Here is a 14,916-nt window from a genome sequence, read left to right as displayed (position 1 = left end):
CGGAACTTTCTTTCTCCGCTTGATTTTTTATCACCAGATCTGATACATATTGAACAAAAACTAGAATTTGGATCTAAAATTTTGAAAGAGTTTCAATTGATTTTATATCATGAAATCCAAAAACATGCAGACCTTCAAAATCCAAAAACATCAGGACCAGTTGTAAAATGTTCCAACAATTTCCGCAGACACTTTGTGAATGGAAGGAGCAATTAAGGGCCACAAGGTAACAAATCTGGTGATGGTGGTTTCAAGCACAATTTTATGCCGGATCGATTGGCAAAGTTTATGGGTTTAGAAATTGAACACCACTGTCAAATTGAGTGATATTTATGAGTTCCACTACTGTTAGATTTCATATTTCTCAAATTTTAAGCAAGTTTTGTATCAACTAGGGGATCATCGGAAAAATCAAGCGTTTAGCGGTGATTGACGGAAATAGTTTTTATAAGAGAGAGAAACAGAGTTTTTTCACAGACTATTTTCATCCTAAAGAGGAAATACCAACTGGATTTTTTTTAACAGGTGTCGTGTTTTAATAGGCTGTGGCACACCACATCATAATCCAACGTGGTGTGCAGGGCGTATAGTATAATTTCTCATTCCTGCTTATTTTTGAATTAAAAAAAATTAAATTTATTGCTTCTCTTTTGTTGTTACAAACTCAAAAAGATTTTATCATCTTTGTTATTTTGGATTATACAAAGAAATCACTACATGAAGTAACAAATAATTAAATACAAGAACAAATAAAGGTACAAATTGAATCAGAATTCAAAAAATAAAAAATAAAAATCAAAGACCAGAAGTGAAAGGAACGCCAGTCGCCGGCAACCAAGAACCACCAGCAATAAAATTACTAACAGTAAACCGAGAAGCTTCCGAGCTAGTAATAACCTTATAACCACCCCACTTAACTCTTCCACCAGTAGAAGCACTAGGTCCACTATTCCCATATTCTCCATAATAAAGAGTACTCAAAGCAAAATCACCATCCCACTCGAGCCACCCAGCAGGATCCACCAAAGAATCAAGGTAAGTTTTCATATAAACAGTGCGAGAATACAGCTTCCATGGCCGACCCAGAAAAGTTTTAAATGAACTTAAAACCGGTACAAGATCAGGTGCAGCCATGACTCGAGAATTATGGATTGAAATTCCGGTGTTTTGATTTGGGTCTGTTCTTCCCTGTGCTGTTACCACATTTTTCTGTTGGGCCATTGGTCTTCTGGCGTAGATCATGCAGTTTTGTAAAACGACAGCGGCGTTGCCGAAGATGAAGTCTACTGTTCCGTAGATGTAACATTCTTTGTAGAATTGTCTTTGGGAGTGGACGTATAAAGTGTCTTGGTAACCTTCGAAGCCGCACCGGTAGAATACTGAGAGGTCGGAGCCTGATCGGAGTGCTACTGCTTGGTGGTTTGAGGGTCCGGCTGTGTTTCGGAATGTTATGCCTCGGGCGATAAATCCATCTCCGGTTACGGCTGAAATTAATTCATTTCATGCATGTTAGTATATAGTACTACTATTTACATAAAATTACCATTTTAAGAAGAAAAAAAATCGAAATATTCTAGCATTCAAAAAAAAAAAAAAATCGAAATATTCTAGATTATAGAATATGTTTTTTACTCTGACCGTTCACAAGATGTAATACATTTTTTTCTTTACTTCTCCCAACCGGCACTCAAATGTTCAAACTAACGTTTTTTTTTTGGTAACTAAATAATCAGAAATAGAGATTTTGACAATTATTATTATTATTATTATTATTATTATTATCACAGCAGTTTCTTCCCCGTCTTTAGAAAATTCTCTATTTTTCCCCAAAAAAAAAAAAATCAACTCTAATTAATTTCATTATCTGAAAAATTTCAATGTACTTAACATTTCTCCTACTTTAAAAATGCTAGAATTTGAAATTTTCTAAACAATTATATGGTAAAGTAATTTAAGAGGAAATCAATAAAAAATTATTTTTCAAAAGTTGATTTTTTTAATTGAACATGTCAATGAAATTTAGAGGGTGACTCTTTTGAATAATAAACACCAATTAATATATATATATATATATATATATATATATATATATATATATATATATGAATCTGATTAATTAACGGGTTTAAAAATGAGTATTCTTTACACTTAAACTAATTTTAGAAGAGCTAACTTAATTTTTGCCTTCCACAATAAAATAAAATAAGAGCAATTAGAATTTATTATGCCCCCCAAACTCTTTAAATTTAAATTGTACAAATCTTTAACTTTAAAACACTACCACTACCCTTTAAATATCACGTGACAGCATGCGATTGAAATTTCTAAACATTAGAACTAATTCCTACTATCACGTGTTGTAATGTTGTATTTGAATGTTATTTATTCCAAATAAATAAGTTTTTAGTTGTAACATTTTTAAATTCGGGGTCGGTTGTTGTTTTTAGACAATTTAAGGGACTTTAGATGTATTAGGAAAATGAAAAACATTATAACAAAATAAATTATAACTCTTTTATTTTGTTATAACAAAAAAAAAAAAAACATTAAATGGATTAGAGAAAAAACTTGCTTACCAACAGTGGCAGAATTGAAAGTAGTAGAACCACCGCCAACACTCCGGCTTCCGGTGATGATAGTATTTCTCAATCCATCTCCGACCAACATAATATTCGTCAACCCATTACCAATTTCAAGGTTCTCCCTATAAGTCCCACTCTTAATACGTATCACAAACCTCCCGCTCCCACTCCTCTTGGCCGCCGCATCAAGCCCTTCTTTTATAGTCTTATAATTCCCTGAACCATCTTGAGCCACCACAAGGTTAGGACTCACCGAAGCCGCCTGCAACAGCTTCCTATCACCACCACTTACCCAACTCGGAAACCCACTTTTATAAGTCTCCGGCTTCACCGCCGACGACCCATTTTTCAAAGCCAGAGTGTTGCATATCAACTTAGAAACATTATTAGACATGAGTGGAAACACGAAATCCGAAACCCCAAGCTCAACGAACCCGGTTCGACATGTTTCGATGTTAGTTAGAGCCGAGCTGAGCCATGTTTGGGAGTCATAATCGGTGCACTTTTTTTCTAAAGTGTTGTTGAGTTGGATAATGGTGTCTTGATAGAGCTTTAAGCAATCAGCCCAAGCAGCTTTTTCTTTGGGGTTTCGGCATTTTGAGCCGAGGTATTTGTTGTGACTTTGTGCAGCGAGGGCTCGTTGTAAGGCTAAATCGGTGGCCATTTTCCGGTAATCGGAGTTATGGTTGGGTTGGAAATGGTTTGGATTTTGGTTCATGAAATATTTGCATGGCTCCGGGTTTGGGGTTTGATTGCATAATTTGTTTATTTCTTCGGATGAAAATGCTGATTGTAGTGAGAGAAATGAGAAAAGAGAGATGGTTAGGACAAAGAGTATGAGCTTTGTTGTCATTTTTGATTGAGCTTATGATGTTTTGTTGATGATGTCTAGGTTGTGGAATATGGGGGTTTATATAGGAGAGATTAAGGAGAATATTGAGTTGGTATTTGGTTGACCAATGATGATAATGATATATGTTGTTGATTAAACAATTTTTATTTGATATGGAAATAAAATATGCAGTAATTAAGGTTCTTTTGTCTTGTCTTATTAGAATTTTCTTCTTGACTTTTATATTTCTAATAAAACGTAAATGATTTTGCATGATACCTAAATATATAGCAGGTACAAAAATAATTTTTAAATGCTCTTATAATTTTATTTTGATTCAACTATATTATATATAGCATAATAAGTTTTTACGTAATTTATTTACAGATTATAGTTTAAAGGCCTGTTTGGTTTTTGGAGTAACACATAGAGGTTTGAGACACTTTAAAAGTTTTGACTAGTCAAACTTCTAATAGTGGTATTTGGTGAAAAGAGGCTTGAAAGAGTTTATTCGATTCAAAAAGCTAATTTGGAAAAAAGCTCATTTTAAGAGTTTTTTCAATTAATTTATTGCTCCATCTCTTTTTATGGACATTTTTACTCCTAATTAACACTATTTCATTCCAAATAAATGTCTTTATTTGTCATTTTACATAAACAGCTATTAGCAATTAGTTAAGTTTTACCAAACAAGTTCACACAATCAGCTCATCAAATTAGCTAACTAAAAAGGTAATCAGTTAATCAAATCAGTTAGTCAAATCAAGTAACAAAAAATGTAATTAGTTAACAGCTATTTGTCAAACATGACCATAGTTGACAACGTAAATTGAGTTTGTAAGAAAAGATGTTAAGTTGATAAAATTGAATGGATATATTTTAAATCTTAGAATTTTCTAATTTGATATTATCTGATTAGAAATATATAGTTTAAAGAAAATATTACATAATCCTTTTCGTTAAACTTTAAAAGTATTTATTTTATTACCCTTACCTAAACTTTTTCCTACAAAAAAAAAATATTTATTTTATTTGGTTAATATATTGTACATTTATTACTAAATTTAAATACATGATCGTATTGCACATTCATTTATTGTTGAGAAACTTAATATATTAAGGTGTTTTTGTTTTAGATCATATATATCAATTGATTGAAGATGTTTTATTTAATTCCATAAACTTATCCAAACTTATATATTGGCCCGTTAAATTTATTTAAAGTTATATATTAATTCTGTGTTTCAATTTGTTCAAATTATATTTTGATACGATACATCTACAAAATTTTAGGAGAAAATCAAATTATTAAAACAATTACAAGTGCTCTTATGTAAAGAAGAAAAGGCAAAAGCAAAGAAGTTGCCAAATTAAAGAGAATATTGCACGTTTTGCAGGAAATTTCTGTTATTGAATGAAGCCCCACCGTAGTACACCTTAGCAATTATTCTCAGCTTTGAAAATTAAGTATACCACTTTATCCATTTACTCAGCTTATAGGACATGTGGTAATTCTTTTTTTTTTTTTCCAGAAGTGCCGAAATACTAAAATGTAATACATTATTATCCCATTTTTATTTTGCATAATTGCAATTTTAAGAAATAAAATGGCATTTTGAGAATGAATTTTGTATATAAAGCTCAAATTATTGATAGATACCATAGAAATATGTTTAATTTATAGTTTGCAATTTAGAGGCTGCAACCTTTAAAAAAAACACGTCTTTACAGTGGGCGTGCGCCGTTATCCAGTTAATGGTTGGATTGGATTGGATGAGTCTATGTTTTAAGGGACACCGCGATTGAATTATTCATTGACATAATATTCTAAAGGAAGTAGGTTCAACCTATCTAATATTGCCAGCTGCCACTTCTCTTTTTCATAATATGCGTGTTTGACATTCCTATATTTTGTTGACTTTCTGATTTATTACATCCAATCAACACGCGTTGGTAAAATAAAACATCCCAATTGCAGTACACCTGGAAACTCATGCCCACAACATAAATTTTTGTTTTTTAACACATTATTTTGGGTTTTGTATTTGCTAACGGGCTTCCTTGATACAACAAAAGTTTGATCAACTTGTCACTCTTACGTAGAAAACATTAAAAAAAAAAAACCTATAATAGGGAAAAAAAAACAACATAGAAAAAATATCTATAATAAATTGAAATATATATATCATTTTAAGTAGGTTTAAAAGAGTTAAATCAAATCATCATTACATTATTCCATTTTTCTTTACAAATTTATATAATAGAAATTACGAAATAGGTGTGAATATTAGCCTTATATTTTTTTATTATTAATGACGAAATACGGAAAAAACATGAAAACATAAAAACCGAAAAAATACGAAAAAGTAAAAAAATCGAAAACGAGAAAAAAAATGCAAAAACGAAAATGTGAAAAAACATAAAAACGAGAAAAAATATGAAAAACATGATAACGGGAAAACGAGAAAAAACACGAAAATGAAAAAAAAAGGAAAAATGAGAAAAACTAGAAATGGAAAAAACATGAAAATACGAAAATGCGAAGAACGAAAAATACAAAATAAGAATGAAAATTATATTTAACTAATATAAACATACGTATTGTAATGATAATTGAATTTTATCAATTTTATTAAAATTTGCCAACCAAACATGGTAATGCAATTATTATTCCATTACATTACACATTTCATTACATTGCAATGTACCAAACAGATCCTTAATATATTAATTTTAAGTGTCGAAAGTTGTTAGCAAACTGAGCCTTGTCTAAAAGACTTTAATACCGTATAAACAAAATTAAATTAGAGAACATACCTTACAAGTTTCATGCTAAATGTGTTAAAATTATAATACAATGGTCAACTCAAAGAATTTTAACAAGTATATACTCAGAATTTATATTTATTATTTCTTTGTCAAAAATGATGATGATCATCCTAATAAATATATATTTGTATATTATTGATTGATGATGGTGTCCAGCCTATATAGATAATACATATGATAATTTTATGTGTATTTTAATTTTTCCTATTTTCTTAATTATTTGATGAAGGAACACCTAGCTTTCAAGCTTAGAATTCGAAAATATGAGTCTACTGTCATAAAAAAAAAACAGAAGAAGTGAACAGATTGTTCAGCCTTTTGATTTTGTTTTATCCGCAATTAGTCATGAAATGACTAATTCTGATATCCTACCAAACAGCAAGATAACGAATATAATTCAGAACGAGTTTGTACTTATGTGACTATTGTAAAAAATATCAAGCACTAGTTGGACATATATGATTTTTAAAGATTAATCGGAGATTAGTATCGAGAATCAATATTTCAATAACAATATCATTTTAACAACGCAAACAACTAAAATATAATGTTCGTAAGTAATATTGTTCATCAAAAGTTATTAAAGAATGTCTTTAAAGTTTTAATCTTGAAAACAAATAGAGAATGCAATTAAACCAAAATATTTGAAAATAATAAACAAAATTTACGAATAACCGGACGATAATGTTCAAAAGTAAAATAGAATTAAGTAAAATAATAATAATAATAATAATAAAACGTTTTTGTTCATCGTCATTTAGGTAATCCAGACAGCTAAAAATCACCTATAGGGTAAAAAAAACATCAAGAGAAACTAATCGAAGAAAATCGGATAAATTCTCGATTTAGAACACCTAAACGATCCAAAGGCCCTTAATTTTAAACTGTGCTTACTACTAAAAGATTCTTATATAGGTTATCTTTGACTTAATAATTATTTATATTTACTATTTATTTATTTGTTCACAACAAATATAGTAATGGCCTATAAAACATAAAATATTCCACATGATAACTACAGGAATACAATATTCAACTAAATCATGAGAACAATTCTTTTGATATATATTTTTTTCTGACAAAATAAATAAATATTTTACTCATAAAATAATTAAAATTCGATATAAATAATTGGAGAAATTAAAATTTAAAGGTATATCTGCTAAGAGTTATATGAGACAAAATATTTGCGGAAACAATAGAGTGAAAGTGTGTTTGTTTCAGTTTTTTGGAGGAGCGTTTAGCGTTTCACTGCAAACCGCATGAAATATAGTGTTTTGTTAGGTTCATATAACCATATAACCGCAACGTTTAAGGTTCTCTATAGAAACTGTAGTGTTCTGAGCTTCCGCTGCAATAAATCGGAGCTTGAAGAGTTTCCCCACGCTGCACGAACATGAGCTTCACAGTCCGCCTCTCCTAACCAGGCGTTCTCAAAATGAAAGTCGTGCCTCATCTGCGTCGTGTTATTTATTAATGATAATATTAGCGCCGAGTGATCGGAACAGGCGAGATCCTCATTAGACACTAACACCGAGGGGAAGCGCAATAACCAATCCGCATACGCCAGAACTCCATCAAGTTTCTCTTCAATGTAATTAGCCGAACCATGGCCTCTTTCCCAAGTGAACGGGTGCCCCACCATCTTCACTTCAGACAACCCACAAAAATTAACTGCAGCGTTAAAACCGCTAATAAGAGCCCCTAGGTGCCGATTGTTGAAACACCTTTCTACAGGATTTTGATTTGACAAAATTAATTAAGTGAAATTAAATATTCTACAACACACTAAGTTTAAATGCTTTGATTTATTGTTACTAATGTGTTTGTTCAATGTTGAGTTTATAATTGTTATAAAACATAAAGATCATAAGGCCCAAGCCCTATATGGAAGTCAAAGCCCAAATCAAACAAGGCCAAGGCAACTCAGCCCGCGTGTTTCAAAACGCTGCCGTTGAATATTGAAACGCAGCTCACCAATGAAGGATCGAGAAGATCCACGTAGACAACTTCGGTATGAAGCTGTTGAGCTGTCTCGACAAAACGTACAAGACAGCCGCTGACTACAAAGCAACTTCCGGACCAAGTATTTCCTCTGTTGGTAAAGAACAGAAGACGCAGGAAGCTGTCTGTTTGACATTACCCGATTTGGAGGAACATACTGCCACACTGACCGAAGAACAGAAGATGCTGGAATCTGATTGGCTAAGAGAACTGCTGAACAGACTGAGTGAAAGCGACATGAAGCCGTTTTCCTTCAACGGTTATTTCGAAATTCGAAATAACCAGAAGCTCTCACAGCTCTCTATAAATAGAGCATTCAGAATCCACATTCAATAGAGAACTTTGAGCAAAAGCCGTTACGCTGACCAAACGTGTACAAAAAGTTCTCCATCAAAAGCAAAGCAAATTCTTACACCACAAGCTTATTCATTTGTGTAAAAGTCTAGAGTGATTGATCCTCAATCATCTAAGGTGTTCTAGCAATTGTTGTTTAGGACAAATCTTAATCATTTCTAGGAATAGAAAGGAGAGGCTGAGTACTCGGTTTTAAGTACTCAGCGGAGAGATTAGGATTGAGTAGAAGTATAGAGGAAGGTACTCTTGTCATACTCAATTGCTGATATTGTAAAAGGTTTGAGGCTCTACCTTTAAAGAGCTCAGTAGAGGATTTGAAATCTCGGAAGTGTTCCGGGGACAGGACGTAGGCTTGGAAGAAGCCGAACCTGGATAAATCTGCTGAGTGAAGTATTTCTAAACCTTAACTCCTTATTTATATTGCTTGCTTAAAACAAACTAAAACTGACCAAGTAAAAGAGGTCATGCTGAGTTGTGCGCTGTCAACGAATTAGTTCAGGAATAGACTCCAAGTGCTATTTCCTGACCTAAGCAACGAAACTGACCTAGTCACTAGTTGACTAAGCCAGTGTCTTGTCGATTGATCAGCGCCGCTGTCATATAATATTTTCTTAAGAAAAAGAAATTTGCCCTAATCCATTAAAAAGGTCAAATAGTTCCTAATCCCCCCTTGGAACTATATTTGCAACCTTACAAGGGACCAACAAGTGGTATCAGAGCTTAAAAGCTCATTACTAAAGGTCTAACAACCTTGAGTTGATCCATACCATGGGTGAAAACAGCACTCGGTTTCTCCCTGGAAACCAGACAACTCAGATATTACCTGAGGGGCTGTCCATTACTAGGCCTCCCCTATTCTTCGGGTCAAACTATACCTTTTGGAAGAATAGGATGAAGAACTTCATTCAAGCTACAAACATGAGTGCCTGGCTATCTATAGTCCAAGGCCCGTTTGTACCTGTGAAAGTTGTTGCTGGCCAGTCAGTTGTTAAAGCTGAGGTTGAATGGACAGAGGATGATCTCAAGAAGCTTCAAAACCATGCTTCGGCTATCAATATGCTTCATTGTGCACTCGATGTTGCAGAATATAACAAAATCTCAGGTTGTGAGTCGGCACAAGAGATCTGGAAGAAGCTGGAAGTCACCTACGAGGGAACAAACAAAGTAAAAGAATCCAAGGTGAATCAGCAGATGAGATTGTACGAGCTGTTCGAGATGAACAATGATGAGGGCATTTCAGACATGAACGCAAGGTTCACCAACATCATTAATGAGCTCAAGAGACTTGGGAAAATCTTCACTGAGGAAGAACAAGTCAAAAAGATACTCAGGAGTCTTCCAAAAGACTGGCAAGCAAAGAAGACAGCAGTTGAGGAAGCTCAGGATTTAACCACCTACAAATATGACGAACTCATCGGTTCATTGCTGACCCATGAGATATCCATGAAAAACTTTGAGGTGAAGGAAAAATCTGATGACAAGAAGCAGAAGTCACTTGTCATGAAGGCTGACTCCACTGACGGGAGTTCAACTGATGATGAGGAGATGGCCATGTTCACAAGAAAGATGAAGAGGCTGTTCAGGAAGAACGACAAATACTCTAAAAAGCCTTACAAAAAGTTTGATAAGTATAAGGCTGACTCAAGCGACAGCAAATACAGAAAGGAAAGCTCAAAGCCCATTACATGCTTTGAGTGCCATCAAGATGGCCATATTAAGTCAAACTGCCCCACGCTGAGGAAAGACAAGAAAAGTGGGAAGAAGGCAATGGTGGCTACTTGGAGTGACAGTGATGAATCTTCATCAACAGAAACTGAGGCCACCGAGTCAGCGAAGATATGCTTTATGGCTGACGAACTTGCTGAGCCATGCACTTCTGAGCATGCTGACCAATCTGATGAGTCAGATAATGAAGAGCAATCTAATGAGGTAATCTCACTCTCTCAACTAAGAAATGAAATGGGTAACGCCCTGAGTGATCTCTATACACTTGTTAAAAAGTGTAACAGGAAGATTAAAGCACTCAGCCGGCGCTGTGATGAAGTAGAAGAGGTCAAACTGAGTGACCTCAGATATCTTCTTCAGGACAACTCAGTTTTGCATGAAAATATGAAAACCATTCATGAGTCTGTCTCTGAAGTCCAGTCAGTTTCAAAGAAACTGAGGAAGGATGTCACAACCATTCAGAACCAATTAAAGGTTCCAAACAAAAACACTTTTCCGCTGAGAACTCAGTATCAAGGTACACAGTACCAAGGTACTCAGCAGAGACGAAATCCCCAGTGAAGAGTCCAATGTGACTTTTGTGGGAAGTTAGAACACACCACTAAAGTGTGCTGGCACGCTCAGCACTGGGGTGCTGATAAGTCAGTAAAAAATCCTAAACAGAAGGTCAGTTGTGACTTCTGTGGAAAGAATGGCCATACTGTCCATGTATGTCGCCATAAAATAAAATATGATGCTATACCTGTTGCACCTAACAAGTCAGGACCCAAAAAGAATTGGGTACCTAAAAGTAACTAGTTACAATGCAGGTAAGCCTGAGATGTGCCGAGAAGTCAAAGATGTGGTATATTGACAGCGCATGCTCAAGGCATATGACGGGTGATGAAACTCAGTTCATCACGTTTGAACGTAAACGAGGAGGGAGTGTAAGTTTTGGAGACAACAAGAAGGGTAAGATAGTAGGCTCAGGAATCATCGGAGGTAACCCTACTATTGAATCTGTCTCCCTAGTCAGCGGACTCAAATATAACTTACTCAGCGTAGCTCAGCTATGTGACAATGGGAGAAAAGTTATATTTGATGCTACTGGATGTAAAATATACGAGGGTAAAACTAATGAGTTAATTTTAACTGCCCCTCGGATAGATAATGTCTTCATGCTGAACCTAGAAAAGAAGTTTTCAAAAACTGTATGCTTAGTCACAAAGGAAGAAAATTCCTGGCTATGGCACAGGAGACTTGGTCATGTAAGCATGGACCTCCTGGCCAAATTAGCAAGAAAGCAATTGGTTGAGGGACTGCCTGAACTTAAATTTCAAAAAGACCAACTATGCCACGCTTGCCAAGCTGGAAAACAAACCAAACAATCTTTTCATAGTAAAAACATTGTCTCAACTAAACGTCCGTTAGAGTTACTACACTTGGATCTCTTTGGTCCAGTCCAGCCACTGAGTCTGGGTGGAAAAAGATTTTCCTTGGTCATTGTAGATGACTTCTCTCGGTATACGTGGGTTATCTTGCTGACCAGCAAGGATGAGACCTTTGAGACATTTTCAAACTTGGTTAAAAAAATTGAAAATGAAAAAGACCTAAAATTAGCTCATATCCGTAGTGATAACGGTGGAGAATTCAAAAGCCAAAAGTTTGTTGAATTCTGTGAAGCCAGCGACATTGACCACAATTTCTCTGCTCCTAGAACGCCTCAACAAAATGGGGTTGTTGAAAGGAAGAACAGGACTTTGGTTGAAATAGCCAGGACAATGCTGGATGAGCATAGGCTTCCAAAGTATTTTTAGGGAGAAGCTGTTAACACAGCATGCTATATTCTAAATAGGGCTCTAGTCAGACCTATACTTAAGAAAACCCCTTATGAACTTTGGAAAGGACGAAAGCCCAACATTGGATACTTTCGTGCCTTTGGCTGTAGATGTTTTATTTTAAATACCAAAGATAGCTTAGCCAAATTTGATTCAAAAGCTGATGAGGCTATCTTTCTAGGCTACTCAACAAACAGCAAAGCATACAGAGTTTTAATAAGAGAACCCAAGTATTAGAAGAATCTATACATGTGCAATTCGATGAAACTGACCCTGCAGGAAGATACCAGCCGCTGATAGAAGATGAACCAAACTCAGCACCTGCTGATCAAGAACCAGCTACTGAGTCCTTCACTAAACGGCTGACCAAGAGTAAGAGTGAACCTAAAATTACTTTCACTGACCAATCTACTTCTGCAGAGAATGTTGAAACACGAGTAGAACAAGACATGAATCTACCCAAGGAGATAAGAGTCCCAAGAGGGCATTCAGAAAATGCAATTCTTGACTCAGCTGGAAATACGCTGATGACAAGGAATCAACTAAGGAAGTATCTCGGCAATGTAGCTTTCGTCTCAGTTCAGGAGCCGAAGAACTTTGCCGAAGCTGAGCATGACGAATTCTGGATGAATGCCATGCAAGAGGAACTCGACCAATTCAGGAGGAATAATGTATGGGAGCTAGTGCCACATCCAAGGAGCCAAAAGACCATTGGAACGAGATGGGTCTTCAGGAACAAGCTGGATGAACAAGGAAACGTAGTCAGAAACAAGGCAAGACTTGTAGCTCAGGGCTACAGTCAGCAAGAAGGTATTGACTATGGTGAGACCTTTGCCCCAGTGGCAAGGCTAGAAGCAATTAGGATTTTATGTGCATATGCATCTTACATGAATTTTAAACTGTTTCAAATGGACGTTAAGAGTGCATTTCTTAATGGAGTAATAAACGAGGAGGTCTATGTAAATCAGCCTCCAGGGTTTGAGGATCCTAAGTTCCCAAACCACGTTTACAAACTCAAAAAGGCTCTGTATGGCCTCAAGCAAGCACCACGTGCTTGGTATGAGAGGCTGACCAACTTTTTACTGACTAGAAACTATGTCAGGGGTCAAGCTGATACAACCTTATTCATTAAGAAAAAGGGTAAAGATACCCTGCTGGCTCAAATATATGTAGATGACATTATATTTGGTGCTACTAATGAATCTATGTGCAAGGAATTTAGCAAGCAAATGCAGACTGAATTCGAAATGTCAATGATGGGAGAACTCAACTTCTTCATTGGACTTCAAATTAAGCAAGGAAAGAATGGCATATTCATCAGTCAAGCTAAATATGCCAAGGAGATATTGAAGAAATATGAACTAGAACATTGTAAGCCAATATCCACTCCTATGGGCACTGACATTGTCCTCTGTGCTGATGAAAATGGTAAGTCAGTAGACAGCAAGTTGTACCGAGGTATGATTGGCTCTTTACTTTACTTAACAGCAAGTAGACCAGACATTCAGTTCTCAGTATGTTATTGTGCTAGATATCAGGCTAACCCTAAGGAATCCCATTACATAGCTGTAAAAAGGATCCTTAGATATTTGCAAAGCTCAGTTAATGCAGGTTTGTGGTATCCAAATACTCATGACTTTACACTCATTGGATACACTGACGCTGACTATGGCCGAGACAAGCTAGAAAGAAAAAGCACCTCTGGAGGATGCCATTTCCTAGGAAGCTGTCTTGTATCTTGGTTCAGCAAGAAGCAGGCGTCAGTAGCCCTGTCCACAACTGAAGCTGAGTACATTGCTGCTGGAAGCTGTGTTGCTCAAGTCCTATAGATTAAGCAACAGCTTGAAGATTATGGTGTTCAAACAAAGACAATTGAAGTTAAATGCGACAACAAAAGTGCAATTGACCTCTCAAAGAACCCAATCCAGCACAGCAGAATGAAGCATGTCAGCATAAGACATCACTTCATCAGAGATCATGTACTCAAGGAAGAAATCAAGCTGACTTATGTACCAACAGATGAGCAGCTCGCTGATATCTTTACAAAGCCTCTAGCACGAGAGCAATTCAGCATACTGAGAGAAGCCATTGGTATGTTTAATCCACTGTCTTAAATTCCTAAGTAAAAATGTGATATGATGCATGCTGAATGAATGTTAACATGATGAGTGTCTTAAAGAGTATCTGTCAAAATCACATGCCCAGAAATAAATGCACACTGAGTAAGTTATCTCATGCCGAGTAACTAACCTCTATAACTATCCGTTGAACAAAACTGACTACTCAGAATATGAAACGTTTATATCAACAAACGCTAAGTAAAAGCAATTATTAGCATTTAATGCCACCACACGCGTAATGACACATGTACTGCGCATGCGCCGAATACGTCTTAAAGTGTCATAAATGTCAGATTTTCTGCCGATTGGATAACCCAAGGGCAAAACCGACCAAAATTCAAATGGAAATCCAAGTTAAAAATCTATAAATAGTGGATATTGACCCACTACCTTCTCTTCATGCGCACTGAACTTTAGAAAGCTTCAGAATTTTCCTTAAGCACTTAAGAGCTTCAGAACTTCAAAAATGTCCTTAAACGAAAGTACCTTCTCTCCAACCCTCAAATCCACTGATCAGGCTGGTCCTTCAACTAGCATGGTAAGAAGGATGATCAAGGTACACTCTTGGGCCAAGAATCAAGAAGTACTAAGGAGTCGATACTTTCACTCTGGTTTCGTCTCTTCTGATAAACCATTCTGTGAATGGATCAAAA

The 14,916-nt window shown here is 35.5% G+C and overlaps 1 protein-coding gene across 1 annotated transcript; it reads right to left on the bottom strand.

The window, feature by feature from the left end:
• Positions 1 to 612: 612 nt before the first annotated feature.
• LOC136226605 (pectinesterase 2-like) lies at positions 613 to 3,454 on the bottom strand. Its single transcript, XM_066015186.1, has 2 exons — positions 2,577 to 3,454; positions 613 to 1,484 (listed from the first exon to the last, which is right to left on the bottom strand). The coding sequence occupies exons 1-2, from the start codon at positions 3,433 to 3,435 to the stop codon at positions 796 to 798; spliced, it is 1,548 nt and encodes a 515-aa protein (XP_065871258.1). The 5' UTR covers positions 3,436 to 3,454; the 3' UTR covers positions 613 to 795.
• Between the last annotated feature and the right edge of the window lie 11,462 nt (positions 3,455 to 14,916).

Source organism: Euphorbia lathyris, chromosome 1 (genome assembly GCF_963576675.1).
Source record: "Euphorbia lathyris chromosome 1, ddEupLath1.1, whole genome shotgun sequence".
Classification (NCBI taxonomy): domain Eukaryota; kingdom Viridiplantae; phylum Streptophyta; class Magnoliopsida; order Malpighiales; family Euphorbiaceae; genus Euphorbia; species Euphorbia lathyris.
This window is presented reverse-complemented; position numbering and strand designations above follow the sequence as displayed.

Excerpts from the sequence above, each read along its gene's own strand:
- LOC136226605 (XM_066015186.1), bottom strand. The coding sequence starts at position 3,435 with ATGACAACAAAGCTCATACTCTTTGTCCTAACCATCTCTCTTTTCTCA. Across the intron at positions 1,485-2,576 it reads TTTCAATTCTGCCACTGTTG|CCGTAACCGGAGATGGATTT; the intron begins GTAAGCAAGTTT and ends AATTAATTTCAG.